The sequence below is a fragment of the Colobus angolensis genome, unplaced genomic scaffold (assembly GCF_000951035.1).
Source record: "Colobus angolensis palliatus isolate OR3802 unplaced genomic scaffold, Cang.pa_1.0 Scaffold129, whole genome shotgun sequence".
NCBI classification, from domain to species: domain Eukaryota; kingdom Metazoa; phylum Chordata; class Mammalia; order Primates; family Cercopithecidae; genus Colobus; species Colobus angolensis.
Genome location: NW_012114141.1, coordinates 10948523 through 10963343, shown reverse-complemented (window position 1 = coordinate 10963343; position 14821 = coordinate 10948523). Strand labels below are relative to the sequence as shown.

General features: G+C 43.0%; 1 protein-coding gene across 5 annotated transcripts in view; it reads left to right on the top strand.

Moving 5' to 3' along the window:
- The window catches only part of NKIRAS1 (NFKB inhibitor interacting Ras-like 1), a 67533-nt gene that overhangs the window by 50507 nt on the left and 2205 nt on the right, over positions 1–14821 (top strand). For all 5 annotated transcript variants that reach the window (XM_011933764.1, XM_011933766.1, XM_011933763.1 and 2 more), the window contains one exon: positions 2100–2341. In XM_011933764.1, coding sequence (XP_011789154.1) covers positions 2100–2341 — 242 coding nt within the window. The remainder of the gene's footprint in view (positions 1–2099; positions 2342–14821) is intronic.

Below are 14821 nucleotides of genomic sequence, written 5' to 3'. Positions count from 1 at the left end.
GAGACTCCATCTCAAAAATAAAGAGAAAAAAAAAAAGAAAACAAACAAACAAACAAAAAAACCAATTGGAAGCTCTAGGCATATGGATAGGGTTCATGACTTTGAGCTTCACTAAAGTGATCTGGCAGGGGCATTTGTTGGGGAAGCCTAGATGTCAGTATATTTAGGAGTTTCTCCTTTTCCATTGGCCGGATTCTCCAGATTCCTCTGGATGGGGATAAAGTCCTGGCTGCCAGTGTTTTGGGAGCAGAAAGGGAGAGCGGGAGGACTTCAACATTCAGTATGTGTGTGTGCAGGCATGTCACTTAATTGCCCCGTTTTCATGGCGGAACTCATTCCCTTTATTCCACAGGCCAGACAGCCTCTGTTTTACGCTCCCCAGAGATTGCACCCTTAAGCCTTCCCCTGGCGTGTGAGATGGGTTGTTGCCCAGCAGCATGGAGTGGGAGGGGAGATCTAGAGAACTAGTGGAAGACTCTTGACTTCATTTGATCTTTAGAGTACTAAAATATCAAAAGGTCTAAGCTTTAGACCCCCTTTTGGAGAGGCAGGTAGGGGTGGGCTAACAGGACTGGCTTTTGGTGGATAAAACGTCACATGACAAAACACTTGGTAGTTTTTGCTTTTAAATTCATTTGTAATCAAAGCCCAGTATGTTTGTGTCTTAGTAGATAACCTTTAATTTCCTTAGGGCTTAATTTATGACAGGATGACACAGACATCTATATACATAATCAAATTTATGAATAATTTTACCTTTCTAAACACTGAATACATTCTTTATGAGTTATGTTGATGAAAGTAATTTTTGGTTTCTCATGATCCAATCTATATATTACCATGTGATTATTCCTTTTAATCTAATACTTATGGAGATTTTATGTAATCTAATACTTACAGATATTTCATGTAAGGCATCTGGAACAAATCATTCTACAGTATATAGGTTGTTTAGGAAAACTGTAACTGGAGTTTTAAAAAAAACTATAACATAGTATGACTTGGGGGGGTATAGGATGTTACCCATGTGATTTTTACCTTTGGATGTATCTCACATTTATTTATTTTTATGTTTTTAAATTATTTTTTAAGATGGAGTCTCGCTCTGTCGCCCCAGGCTGGAGTGCAGTGGCATGATCTCGGCTCACTGCAACCTCTGCTTCCCGGGTTCAAGCCATTCTCCCTGCCTCAACCTCCTGAGTGGCTGGGATTACAGGCGCCCACCACCACACCCAGTGACTTTTTGTATTTTTAGTAGAGACGGGGTTTGGCCATGTTGGCCAGACTGGTCTTGAACTCCTGACCTCAGGTGATCTTCCCACCTAGGCCTCCCAAAGTGCTGGGATTATAGGCGTGAGCCACCACACCTGGCCTCATATTTAAATACGGAGGTGGTTACTGGGACTATACCTTACCTGTCTTATCACATGTCTCTCCACTACTCTTATTAAAATTCAGAGTGCTAATCTTCTCCCTTTAATTCCTTTATCAATAAGGGCTTATTGAATATTTGCTGTGTACACAGAATGGTTCCTTTCACTCAATAAACTTAGAGACTAGTTGAAGAGATAAAACTTGCACAAATGAAACAAAGTGGTAAAATGCATTTTTAAAAGATCATAAGCAAGAAGGGGATTTTTATTTTTATGCAGAAGAAGTATTTTTTAAAAGAATTTTGTTTATGCCAGGTGCAGTGCCTCACACCTGTAATCCCAGCACTTTTAGAGGCCAAAGTGGGTAGATTGCTTGAGCCCAGGAGTTCGAGACCAGCCTGGGCCACATGGTGAAAGCCTGTCTCTACAAAAAGTAGCTGGGCATGATGGCACCTGTAGTCCCAGCTGGGAGGGACTACTTGGGAGGCTGAGGTGGGAGGATCCCTTGAGCCCAGGAGGCAGAGGTTGCAGTGAGCTGAGATCGAGCCACTGCACTTCAGCCTGGGCAGCAGAATAGGACCCTGTTTCAAAAAAAAGTAAAATAGAAATGTGATTATTATATGTGGTAAACAGGAAACCTAGAAAGCCAATTTCTAAAGGACAAGAAAATACTGAGCAGTTGACACTGGCTTAGCCAAAAAGAGTAATTTATTTTCTTAATCCCAGGAATAGAAGATTGCGAAACAATGGAAGATGTGTACATGGCTTCAGTGGAAACAGACCGAGGAGTAAAAGAACAGTTACATCTTTATGACACCAGAGGTCTACAGGAAGGCGTGGAGCTGCCAAAGCATTATTTTTCATTTGCTGATGGCTTTGTTCTTGTGTACAGTGTGAATAACCTTGAATCCTTTCAAAGAGTGGAGCTTCTGAAGAAAGAAATTGATAAGTTCAAAGACAAAAAAGAGGCAAGTGGATAAAAATGCCAAATGTGAATTATAATACCATTTAAATTATAGCACAGACTTTTGGGTCGTTTATTTTCAGATCATTACAATGTATTCTTAGTATCTGTAAAACCTTAACCATTTACAGTTTTTTTCTTTTCTTTTTTTTTTTTTTTTGAGACGGAGTCTCGCTCTGTCTCCTAGGCAGGAGTGCAAAGTGCAATAGTACGATTTTGGCTCTCTGCAACCTCCACCTCCCAAGTGAAAGCAATTCTCCTGCTTCAGCCTCCCCAGTAGCTGGGATTATAGGTGTGTGCCACTATGCCCGGTTAATTTTTATATTTTTAGTGGAGACAAGGTATCACCATGTTGACCAGGCTGGTCTTGAACTCCTAACCTCAAGTGCTCTGCTGGCCTTGGCCTTCCAAAGTGCTGGGATTACAGGTGTGAGCCACCGTGCCCAGCCTAGAATTTTTTTCTTAACCCAAGAAATACAGGACTGACTGAATTCAGTCAGGACCAGAATTTGACTTTCTGCCTTTTGCTTGTTACTATGTACAAGTTGAATTTTAATGACTTCTTATCTCAAGTACTACATAATTCATTTTATGTTCTTTGGTATTGTTGTTTCCTTGGGTTTTTAAAATTTGTTTGTTTGTTTTTGAGACAGAGTCTCTCTCTTTCACCCAGGCTGGAGTGCAATGGCACGATCTTGGCTCACTGCAACCCCTGCCTCCCAGGTTCAAGCAATTCTCCTGCCTCTCAGCCTCCCAAGTAGCTGGGACTACTGGCATGTGCTACCATGCCCACTAATTTTTTGTATTTTTAGTAGAAACAGGGTTTCACCGTGTTAGCCAGGATGGTCTCAATCTCTAGACCTTGTGATCCACCTGCCTCAGCCTCCCAAAGTGCTGAGATTACAGACGTGAGCCACTGTGCCCGGCCTCCTTGGGCTTTTTATTATCTCCTTGGGTACATAGGATTCTTGTCTTCAGGCTTACCGAGAAAAAAAAAAAAAAAAAAAAGCTAATAATTATTGGATTCTACCCATATACCACTTAAACATAAGATTCATATGCCTTACAGTGGTCTGTAAAGATTTAGATTACCTGGCCCACGCCTATCCTTTTCATCTCATCTTTATCATCTGCTTGTCTCTCACTATACTCCAGTGACACTGGTCTACTTTGTTTTTTCAACATGATAGTTTTGTTCTCCTATTAAACTTTCTCAATGGCTTGTTTCCCTGCCTGAAACTGTCTTATCTCAAATCTTTCTCCAGATCTTCACATGGCAGACTCTTCATTGTCTAGGGAACCAGATAATATACTGATTAACAGTACTGGCTAGATGGTAGAAGAAAACCAAAAACCAAAACAAACAGCAACAACGAAAAGTATTGGCTAGATGTTCTTAACTTAGATTTTTATATGTTTTTTTGTTAAGCTTTTATTTTGAGACAGTTGTTGAGTCACATGCAGTTTTAAGAAGTAACACAGAGAGATCCCTTACCCGTTTGTCCCAGTGGTACCATCTTCAAAACTGTAGTACATCATAACCACTGTATTTGTGTTGATTCAGTCAAGACACAGAACATTTCCATCACCACAAAGATCCCTCATGTTACTCTTTTATAGCCGCCTACTTCCTTCCCATCTTCACCCCCACCTTAACCCTTGGTAACCACTAATCTGGTCTCCATTTCTGTAATTGTGTCATTTCAAGATTGTTACATAAATCAGTGGTCCCCATTCTTTTTGGCATCAGGGACCGGTTTTGTGGATGACCATTTTTCCACAGATGGAGTTGGGGTGGTTTGGGGATGAAGCTGTTCCTCCTCAGATCATCAGGCATTGGATTCTCAAAAAGAGCATGCAACCTAGATCCCTCACATGTGCAGTTCACAATTCGATTCTCGAGCTCCTGTGAGAATCTCCTGCCACCACTGATCTGACAGGAGGCAGAGCTCAGGTGGTAATGCTTACTGGCTCCCTGCTCACCTCCTGTTGTGTGGCTCCGTTCCTAACAGGCCCTGCACTGGTACCGTGCATGACCTAGGGGTTGGGGACCCCTGATATAAAAGAAATCATACAGGCCGGGCACAGTAGCTCACACCTGTAATTCCAGTACTTTGGGAGGCCGAGGTGGGTGGATCGTGAGGTCAGGAGTTCGAGTCCAACGTGACCAACATGGTGAAACCTCGTTTCTACTAAAAAAATACAAAAAGTAGCCTGGTGTGATGGTGCCCACCTGTAATCCCAGCTACTCAGGAGGCTGAGGCAGGAGAATTGCTTGAAACCTGGGAGGCAGAGGTTGCAGCAGTGAGCTGAGATCATACCAGCCTGGGTGACAGAGCAAGACTCCGTCTCAAAAAAAAAAAAAAAAGAAATCATACAACATGTAATCTTTTGGAATTGGCTTTTTTCACTCACATATTCTCTGGAGATTCATCCAAGTCACTGCATGTATCAGTAGTTCATTTCTTTTTCTTGGTGAATAGTATTCCATGGTGTGTACCAAACTCTTTTTAACCAATATCTGTTGTAAGACCTCTGAGTTATTGATATTTTATTTAGAATACTAATTTACTTTGTGAATAGATAACATATTCACAAGGTTTTGAAAAGATATAAGAAGGCATGAAAGCTCCTCTCCCCTGTATTTTCCATCTTTCCCACCGAAACAGGCAAATGCTGTAATTATTTATTGGGTATCCTCCAGAGACCCCTCTCTGCCCCGCAGAAGTTGAAAGGTCAATGAACACTCATGTACTAGATACTTAAATCTTGGCTTTGCTTCTCAGCTTTTCTGCTTCAGTTTCCTTATCTGTAAAAGGAGAATGATAGTACCTTCCTCATATGCTTCTTCAATCCCCATAATCATATGAATTCAGTGAGTGCTCATTGAGCAACTACTATGTGCCAGGCATTGTTCTAGGTACAGGGAATGTGTTAGAGAACAAAGCAGCCCATACCTCAGTAAAGCTTCTATTTTTGGAGTGAGAGAGACAGTAAATAAATATATTTAATACGTTACAAAGAGTGATGCTATGTGGAAAAGCAAAATGGGGAATGAGGGCGCTATTTTCTGTAGGGTGACTGTAGCAGATATTTGAAGGAAGTAAGGAGGGAGGGAGCAAAGCTGATGTCTGGAAGGAAGAGTGCTCCAGGTGGAGGGAATAGCTAGTGCCAAGGATCTGAGGTCGGAATTTGCTTGCCACATTCAGGAATCAGCAGTGAAGCCAGAGTGGGCTAGCAGGTATGTTGTAGGTGATGAGGGCACTTTGCTTTTCACTTTTAGTGAGATCAGAAGGCACTGGTTTGGGGCAAAGGAATGACATGATATGGTTTAAGTTGCACTTATTTATTTTCATGTTTGGTTTAAAAAAAATTGAATAAGTAATGTTTGCACATGGTTCAAAAATGGGGACTGTGTTCAGTCTGGTTCCCACAGCTGTCCTCAACCACCAAGATCCTATACATTAAGCATGCTTTTTAACATGTTTTTACCAGTTTTGGGGCAGTTGTCCAAAGTTTCTTTATATAAATACAAGCAAATAGGAGTCTACATTAAAAAATATTTTTCCTTCCTTTTTTTTTTTCCTTATTTCAGACAGGGTCTTACTCTGTGGCCCAGACTAGGGAGCTACGGCATGATCATAGCTCATTGCAGCCTAAAACTTCTGGGCTCCAGTGACCTCAGTCTGGCCTCAGTCTCCTAAGTAGCTGGGACTACAGGCGTGCATCACCATGCTTGCCTCATTTTTATTTTTATTTTATTTTTTTTTGTAAAGACAAGGTCTTGCTATGTGGTCCAGGCTGGTCTCCAACTCCTGGCTTCAAGTGATCCTCCTGCCTTGGCCTCCCAAAGTGCTGGGATTACGAGTGTGAGCCACCGTGTGCCTAGCCTTTTTTTCCCTTTCTTACACCAGGTACATACTATCTTGTACCTTCTATTTTTCATGTAGCATATCTTGGAGTTCTTTCCGTATCAGTACCCAGACTTTTTTCTGGTTTTTTTTTTTTTTTTAATTGTAGAGACAGGTCTTGTTATGTTGTTCAGGCTAGTCTCAAACTCCTGGTCTCAAACAGTCCTCCTTCTTCAGCCTCTCACACTGTTGGGATTACAGGTGTGAGCTACCGCGCCTACCCGCCCCTGCCTTTTTTTCTCGGTAACTGATGAATAATATTCATCCTGTGGCTATAGTTGTATCATCCTTGTTTTATTGTGTTTTTGAGATGGAATCGCGCTGTTGCCCAGGCTAGAGTGCAGTGGCATGAACTTGGCCCACCGCAACCTCCGCCTCCCAGGTTCAAGCAATTTTCCTGCCTCAGCCTCCCGACTAGCTGGGATTACAGGCATTTTCACCACCACGGCTGGCTAATTTTTGTATTTTTAGTAGAGATGGGGTTTCACCATGTTGGACAGGCTGGTCTTGAACTACTGACCTCAGGTGATCCACCCACCTCAGCCTCCCAAAGTGCTGGGATTACAGGCATGAGCCACCGTGCCTGGCCGTTTGTTTTGTTTAGATAACATTGTTTGTATGCTAATGGGAGGAAATTGATGATGAGGGGACTAAGTGCTGGAGTGACATCCTTGTCCAGGTAAAGGAGGATGGGTTTTAGGGCAGAGCGAATGGGCTTGGAAGATGGTAGGTTGTTAGATGTGGTGGCGGAAGGATGTGGAAATACTCTTTTTTTTTTTTTTTTGAGATGGAGTCTCGCTCTGTGGCCCAGCCTGGAGTGCAGTGGCACGATCTCAGCTCACTGCAAGCTCCGCCTCATGGGTTCACGCTGTTCTCCTGCCTCAGCCTCCCGGGTAGCTGGAACTACAGGCGCCCGCCACCATGCCCGGCTAATTTTTTTGTATTTTTAGTAGAGATGGGGTTTCACCATGTTAGCCAGGATGGTTTCGATCTCCTGACCTCGTGATCCATCCGCCTCTGCTTCCCAAAGCCCTGGGATTACAGGTGTGAGCCACCACGCCCATCTGAAATTCTCTTCTAATTGCGTATCTTACTGAAACAATATGGTCATCCGGTGAAAGGAAAGTGGGGAAGAGTAGATACTGGAACTTGTAGAAGGGGGCACCAAGGTATGAGATGTCTCATTACAGAGTAAATGGAGAAAATGTAATACATTTGCCGGAGAACACCAGTTCATTTGAGGTCTGTGGTATGATCTGGGCCAGCAGGGTTGTATGTTTTTCTCCAGCCATATTCGGCTAAATGGTGTAGGCACAGAGTCTGGTTAACAGTTAAATTTAACAAAGGAGGGGTTTTGCCAGGTGAATATGGTGGGATAATGGGGGCGAGGGAGTGAATAAAAATAATCTAAGCTGGGTACGGAGGAATTAAGGACATGAGTAGGGTGGAAGGACAGTGATAAAGGTAGTAGAGCCAGCAGGTTGTATGTCCTTGTGGTGTTTGGAATTCTTGCACTGGGGGCATTAGGCATGACTGGGAAGGCAGGAGTCAGAGTGGGATGCCTGAAGCTGAGATCATAGAGAGCAGTTACAGTGTCAAGGTCTAGGCTGGGGGTGGTGGTTCACGCCTGTAATCCCAGCACTTTGTGAAGCTGAGGCAGGAGGATTGCTTGAAGCAAGGAGTTTGAGACCAGCTCCAGCAACAAAGTAAGACCCCATCTCTAAAAATTAAAAATATAGCTGGGCATGATGGCGCATGCCTGTGGTCACAGCTGCTGGTAGGCTGAGGAGGAGGATCAGGATCGCTTGAGCCCAGAAGCCCAAGGCTGCAACCAGCTATGATCAAGCCATTGCACTCCATCCTCTGTGACAGAGAGCGAGAGAGAGAGAGACCCTGTCTCTTTAAAACAAACAAACAAAAAACAAGGTCTAGGATATGACTGCGGGAGTGGTGGATGGCTGAGGTAAGGATGATGAGACCACTGGAGAAGTCAAAGAATGAGAGACCAGGTTACTGGAAGCAGCAACCGCATGGCTAGTGAAATCACTAAGAATTATGACGAGAGTAACGGCGAGGGCGGGTTGACCATGAGCCAGCTCTGTGATGAGGAGCAGTTGGGTGGCCAGCCCGGGGTTAGGAGGTACAACAGACTGATAGCATCAGCCTTCTGCAGGGGTTTTAGAGGACACCATTGGAGGTAGCATTGAGGGGCAAGGAGGACATCTTACCTGAACCTCGTGGTAGTGGTAGGAGGGGAGTGATAGGGGAAGCAGGACTGCAAGGCGACTAGGAAAGAAGGTGAAGGGAACATTCAAAGCAGAGGTGGAGGACGCAGTGGGGGTGAGTCTTGCTGAATTCTAAGGGGTAAAGTGAATGAGTTTCTGCAGTTGGGAGGACAGGGAGATGGAAGTCACAGTAGGGGATGTACATGAAGATGAAAATCTGGGTGATGAAGAATGACAGGAGGGCTTGAAGGGTGAGATAGAGTATGCGATTCCCCTAGAAAACTGGAGCTCTGGGCCCACTTTTCATCCTGCCAGCAAGGCCTGGCCTTACCTGGAGCACAGGGAGCTTAAGCTCAACGTACAGACAGGAAGGAAGACAGTAGTGGTTCCAAGGTCTGATGAGTTCACTGCTGCTCCTCAGAGGGGCCTTCTTACGACAGTTCTTGCTGCCCCTCCTCTACTGTCATGGCATCCTGTGTCATCTTTATGGGTACTATCTGAAAATCTGGTTTGGGGTCTCTTCTTCTCCCCCCAAGCTTTGACTGCTGTATTCTGGTCACCTTTAGTGCCTGGTGTATAGTAAGCATTCGTGTAAAATGTTCCTATTGGCACATACTTGTTTTTTTTGGCCCATACATTTAACAGATCCTTAGCAGTCACCTTTTTAGTACTGGGAATAATGTGAACATAACAATTCCTGTTCTCATGGATACAGAACTCCCATAGCTCCAGTTGTCTTATTTTGAAATACTATGTTGCAAATCTCTCATACATCAAGTATAGCCAAACTGAAATGCAGACTCATTGAAACCAGTCTGTATCCTAGATGCCTATTTCCCAAGTCTATCTTCCATTCATACCTGAGCTAAAATTTTTTTTTTTTTTGAGACGGAGTCTCGCTCTGTCGCCCAGGCTGGAGTGCACTGGTGTGATCATGGCTCACTGCAGCCTCCATCTCCTCCCTGCTGCCCCTCCCAAGTAGCCGGACTACAGGTGCACACCACTGCACCTAGCTTGACACCATTTTTAACTGTTTAAAACCCTTCTCTATGGGCTGGAAAACAGGGTTAATTCTAGGTTGATGACAATATTACTAAAAATAGCACAATTTTAGGCACCATCAAAACAAAGCACTTACTCCTAGAATGGTCTCTGCCAGATAAGGCAAAATCAACCTAAAGAAGTGTTTTGTATATGTTAAAATACTCAGCTCTATTAGGACATAAGATAAATCTAGGTTTTGTGATTAAAAATTAAATTTAGAAAAACCAACAGTTGCTCTCTTGTGGGAATTAGTAAATTTGAGCATACAGGGAGATTTCTTACCTTTGGAGGCTTGAAGGGATACTCTGGTGTAAAAGTGATATCGAGAAAGAATACGCCACCCTCATACACGGATCCTGGAGGCCCTAGAATGGTTGATCTCCATTCATAGATGTTATCACCTTTGGGACCAGCACTGTGAATAATACATCAACAAATAAGCAGATGGTGGCACTACCCCAGTTTTTACAGTGTACTAAAAAAGATGGAAAGATTACCTCTCTCCTCTCTTTTGTTTACTGTGTGGATTCTCTTTACAAAACAAGTACAGAAATGGATGCAGAACTGCCACAAACCCATAGCCATTGGTCAAGTAAGTAAAGTGGATGATAAAAGAATGTTAAAACCATTCTAAACCTACCTAGCTACGAAGAAGCAGGAAACTTGCCTCAATTCTCAAACCTCCCCTTGACACGTAGGAAAGTGTAAACAATACTTAAATGAGAAACACATCTCAGCACCTAGACGCTATAGTGACAAATGACAGCAGTTTCTGCTCAGAGCTACATCATTTATGACCATTTTAAGCACAGAAGTTTCATTTTCTGACCCACTAACTGGTTCTTCCTTGCTCTTGTATCTCCATAATCTCACCTGAAAAAGAATCTAATAGATGGCCATACTTTTTACATTATAAACCATGTTAGGTGGGAGAGGGAGGAGAATGGTTAAGTATCCAGTTACAGGTTATTCAATTTTCATTTCAATTTGTATTCTATAATTGGGTTCTCTAAATATTAATACTTAAAGACATTCCTCCAACCCTGTTAGCTGTTATTATAAATCACTGTTACATGGGTACACCATAATTTGGCCACCATTCTAAAGCACTGTGTTGGCTTCTGGAGTGCCACTGCGCCCAGCAAAACTACTCTTTTAAATAAATATACGATGTGAACTGGATTTATTCACTCACTTACTGAATGCCCATGTACTAGGCAGAGGGTTAAATGTCAGGAGTTTTGATACTGAACAAGACAAACTCCTTCAAGATGCCCTCTGCTAACTGGTTACAAAGTCTGATGCCTTCATTTAAGAGAAAGAAGAGATGAAGAGGGAGGGAATAAAAAGCCTACCCATGGGCCTGTACTTGCCCCAAACCCATCACACGTTTTTCTCTTGGTCTGAAATTTGGTGTGAGAGATGCAACAGGTTAGGGGAATGAGCTATTACAAAGGAAAAGCAGAGGAGAATACAAGCTGAGGAAGAAAACATGACATGGCAAAAAAGGTGGGAGAAAGTATGGGCAACCGAATAGCGGGTAATGGGAAGAACACGGCCCAGACTGGCCAAGAGGCAGAAAGAGCTCAGACACTGTCTACCTCACAGGAATGTTTTCAGAATTAAGTGAGAGAAAGAAGGAAACTAGAGAGCAACACACCCACGGGTATTCTCTCATTAAACAGCAGTGATCACCATTATTAATCCTTTAGTATCTCTTTGTGATGGGTATTACCAAAAACTAAAACTTGCTTTACTTTTTATTTTTGAAACAGTCTTAATCCACTACCCAGGCTGGAATGCAGTGAGTGGCATGATCTCGGGTCACTGTAGCCTTGACTTCTAGGCTCCAGTGATCCTCCCACCTTCGCCACCTGAGTAGCTGGGACTACAGGCATGCGCCACCACGCCTGGCTAATGTTTTCTGTTTCATTTGTATAGACTGAGGTCTCACTATGTTGCCCAGGCTGGTCTTGAACTCCTAGGCTCAAGCAATCCTCCTACCTCAGCCTCCCAGAGTGCTGGGATTATAAGTGTAAGCCACCAAAAAATTTGTTTTAGATTAGATACAGAGAGAGATTTTTTTTTTTTTTAAAGGCGGAGTTTCGCTCTTGTTGCCCAGGCTTGAGTGCAATGGCACGATCTCGGCTCACTGCAACCTCCGCCTCCCGGGTTCAAGCGATTCTCCTGCCTCAGCCTCCTGAGTAACTGGGATTACAGGCATGCGCCATTATGCCTGGCTAATTTTGTGTTTTGGTAAACATAGGGTTTCACCATGTTTGTCAGGCTGGTCTTGAACTCCCTATCTCAGGTGATCCACCCGCCTCGGCCTCCCAAAGTGCTGGGATTACAGGCATGAGCCACCGTGCCCGGCCAGAGATTTTTTAACACTGTCTACACCATGAAGTCATACTTTGTGTTTAAAAAAGATGACTTCATACTTTTTACATGATATCTGATGGCAATTTTCCCAAGGTGGAATGTAGGGAGAGCTCTTACTCAGCCCTCTCCCTCTAGAAACAGGCAGTAACTTCTCCAGTGAAATGATATTACCATTACTGCTTCATTTCCTGAGGTGAGAACCGGTTCTTGGTCATCATAAGTTTGCCTACCTGCCTACATGTTTGCATCCCCTCAAAACTTTTATGTTGAAATCCTAACCCTCAATGTGATGGTATTAGGAGGTGGAGTCTTTGAAGGTATTGGGTTAGGGGGTAGAAATCCTCATGAAAAGGATTAGTGTCCTTAAAGAGAACCTCAAAAGCTCTCTTTTCTCTACCATATGAGGATACAGCAAGAAGACAGTTGTCTGGAAACCAAGAAATGCATCCTCACCAGACCTGAAGCTGCCAGTACCTTGATCTCATATTTCTAGCCTCCAGAACTGTGAGACATAAACTTTTGTTGTTTATAAGCCATCCAATTTATAGTACTTTGTTATAGCAAACTGAAGGAAGAAAGTCTAAAGATGCTGGCTGATACAGCTATGACGCCTGGAGTGCAGTTAATGAAAAGTGAACTATGTATGAAAATAACACTAATAATAGGGGTTGCAAATAAAGAGGAATGCTCTTTCATCTAGTTTATGGTAAACACTTAAAGGCAAAAGGCTACTCTAAAATCTTTTTACAGATGAGGAACCAAGGCCAAGAGTTCATTTAGAGGAGCCAGGCTCTCTAAAATCCAGTACTGACAGTATTCCAAGCTGCCTCCTAAAAAGACACTAGAGCTCAGGAGTCACACCCATGTTCAACTTGGTAGTGCTAAGAAACCAACCTAGAAAAAAACGATAGAGGTGACATGCTGGCATGCGTCCAATGCTGCTGGTCCTTTAGTGTACAAAAAAGATAAAGGTTTATCAATATGTCACTACGTGCAGATGTATGGATTGTAATGAAACTTGGTGGTTCCCAAATTTCACTGTGCATCAAAATAACCGATGGAACTTTCAAGGTTTCTAGACCCCACCCCAGGCCCAGTGAGTCTAGAATATCTAGAGGGGGACCGAAGAATCTATGTATTTCAGTGCCCCCACCCACAACCATGGCCTCGAAGCAGGGAGTCTGCATTTGGGATCCGCTGCCACAGGTTACTAGTGGACAACCAGTCAGGAGCATAAGCTGTAACATTTCACAGTCTGTCACCTGTGATGGCTTATCACCTGTGATATGACCAGAAATCCAATTAAGATTGTTATCTCTCTGTAATCTGCTTGCAGTTTAGGTGTTAATTTTTTTTTTGAAAGTTCAGAAAAAAGTAGAGAAAAGACAGAAAAGGAATCAAGTACACAACAATTACATAACGACAAAAAACATACTACACCTGTGTTAAACTTCAAAACTGGAGAATAAAGGTGCAATATGAAAAATAATTAAATGCGAAGTGAAATAATATCAAAGGTAGTTGACCCCTGACATTGAATAGTGAGGGATCCCTAACCTATGGGCCCTCAGGAATTACTGTGAATGGTCTGAGAATCCACTGGAAAAGACCAAGCATTGTTAGTGAATATCAAACTTTCTTTTTTTGAGATGGAGTCTTGCTGTGTCACCCAGGTTGGAGTATAGTGGTGTGATCTCGGCTCACTGCAACCTCCGCCTCGCGGGTTCAAGCGATTCTCCTGCCTCAGTCTCCCAAGCAGCTGGGACTACAGGCGTGTGCCACCATGCCCAGTTAATTTCTGTATTTTTAGTAGAGCTGGGGTTTCACCATATTGGCTAGACTGGTCTCAAACTCCTGACCTTGTGATCCCTCCCGCCCCAGTCTCCCAAAGTGCTGGGATTACAGGTGTGAACCACCATGCTCGGCCCTGAATATCAAGCTTTAGATAGTCACTTAAAGCTGCTACTGTATGAATTCAGTACTTTTTTTTTTTTTTTTTGGTCATGTGTACTTCTTAATCAGAGAATAAAACAGAAAAATTCTGATATGGGGACCTACAATTTTATTTTTTTCCTAAGTTCTCACTGGGAAAGTTAGGATCTGCTGGCCTACAAAGTGGGCAGGCAGTCCCATCCCCGGGGGTGGAGGACAATGTTAACAACTCTCAGAAGGCCAGTGCCAGGAGAACAGGGAATAAGAGAAGCTTTACTTGAGGCTGTTCAAGTATCCCACCTATTTCTTGATAAAATGACTGACCAGGTTTGCCCTCAGGTCACCTAAGTACACCCTTTACTAATCTCCTGTCTCCTCCAGAAGACACTTTTGGTTCCACAACAAGAAATACAAGTTTAATTTTAAACACTGGTTCAAGCATACCTTAGAATGGTATGTAATTTAAATTATTAATCCAAATGATTAGAGAGTAGGGAAAATCCTGAATTGGGAAAAGAGGGGTTGAAATTAAGATATTAAGGAAAGACGGGAGCAGAAAAGTACATTTCCTCATTTTGCATGAAGTCTACCCATCTGTCTTCACCTGGGCACTTATTTTAATTGAGATTCTCTAAACTGGGTCATCTCCGTTTTGTGCAGTAAGATTTTTTAAAACCAGCCAACCAAAGTATCACTGGGGTTATAGAAATAAGTATAAGACTTTGCCTCCTTTAAAAAACCCACTTATCCCTGTTTGAAGACACTGAAATTTAACTGTGATCAGAACCTTTGCATGAGAGGAAGTAACTGAGAAAGTGAAGAGACTATGCCTATACTTTTCACATGTTCCTACACAGAGGTTTAAAGTTTATTTGTAACTAAAAACACTTTTCAAAATGTAAGTAGAGGCCGGGCGCGGTGGCTCAAGCCTGTAATCCCAGCACTTTGGGAGGCCGAGACGGGCGGATCACGAGGTCAGGAGATCGAGAC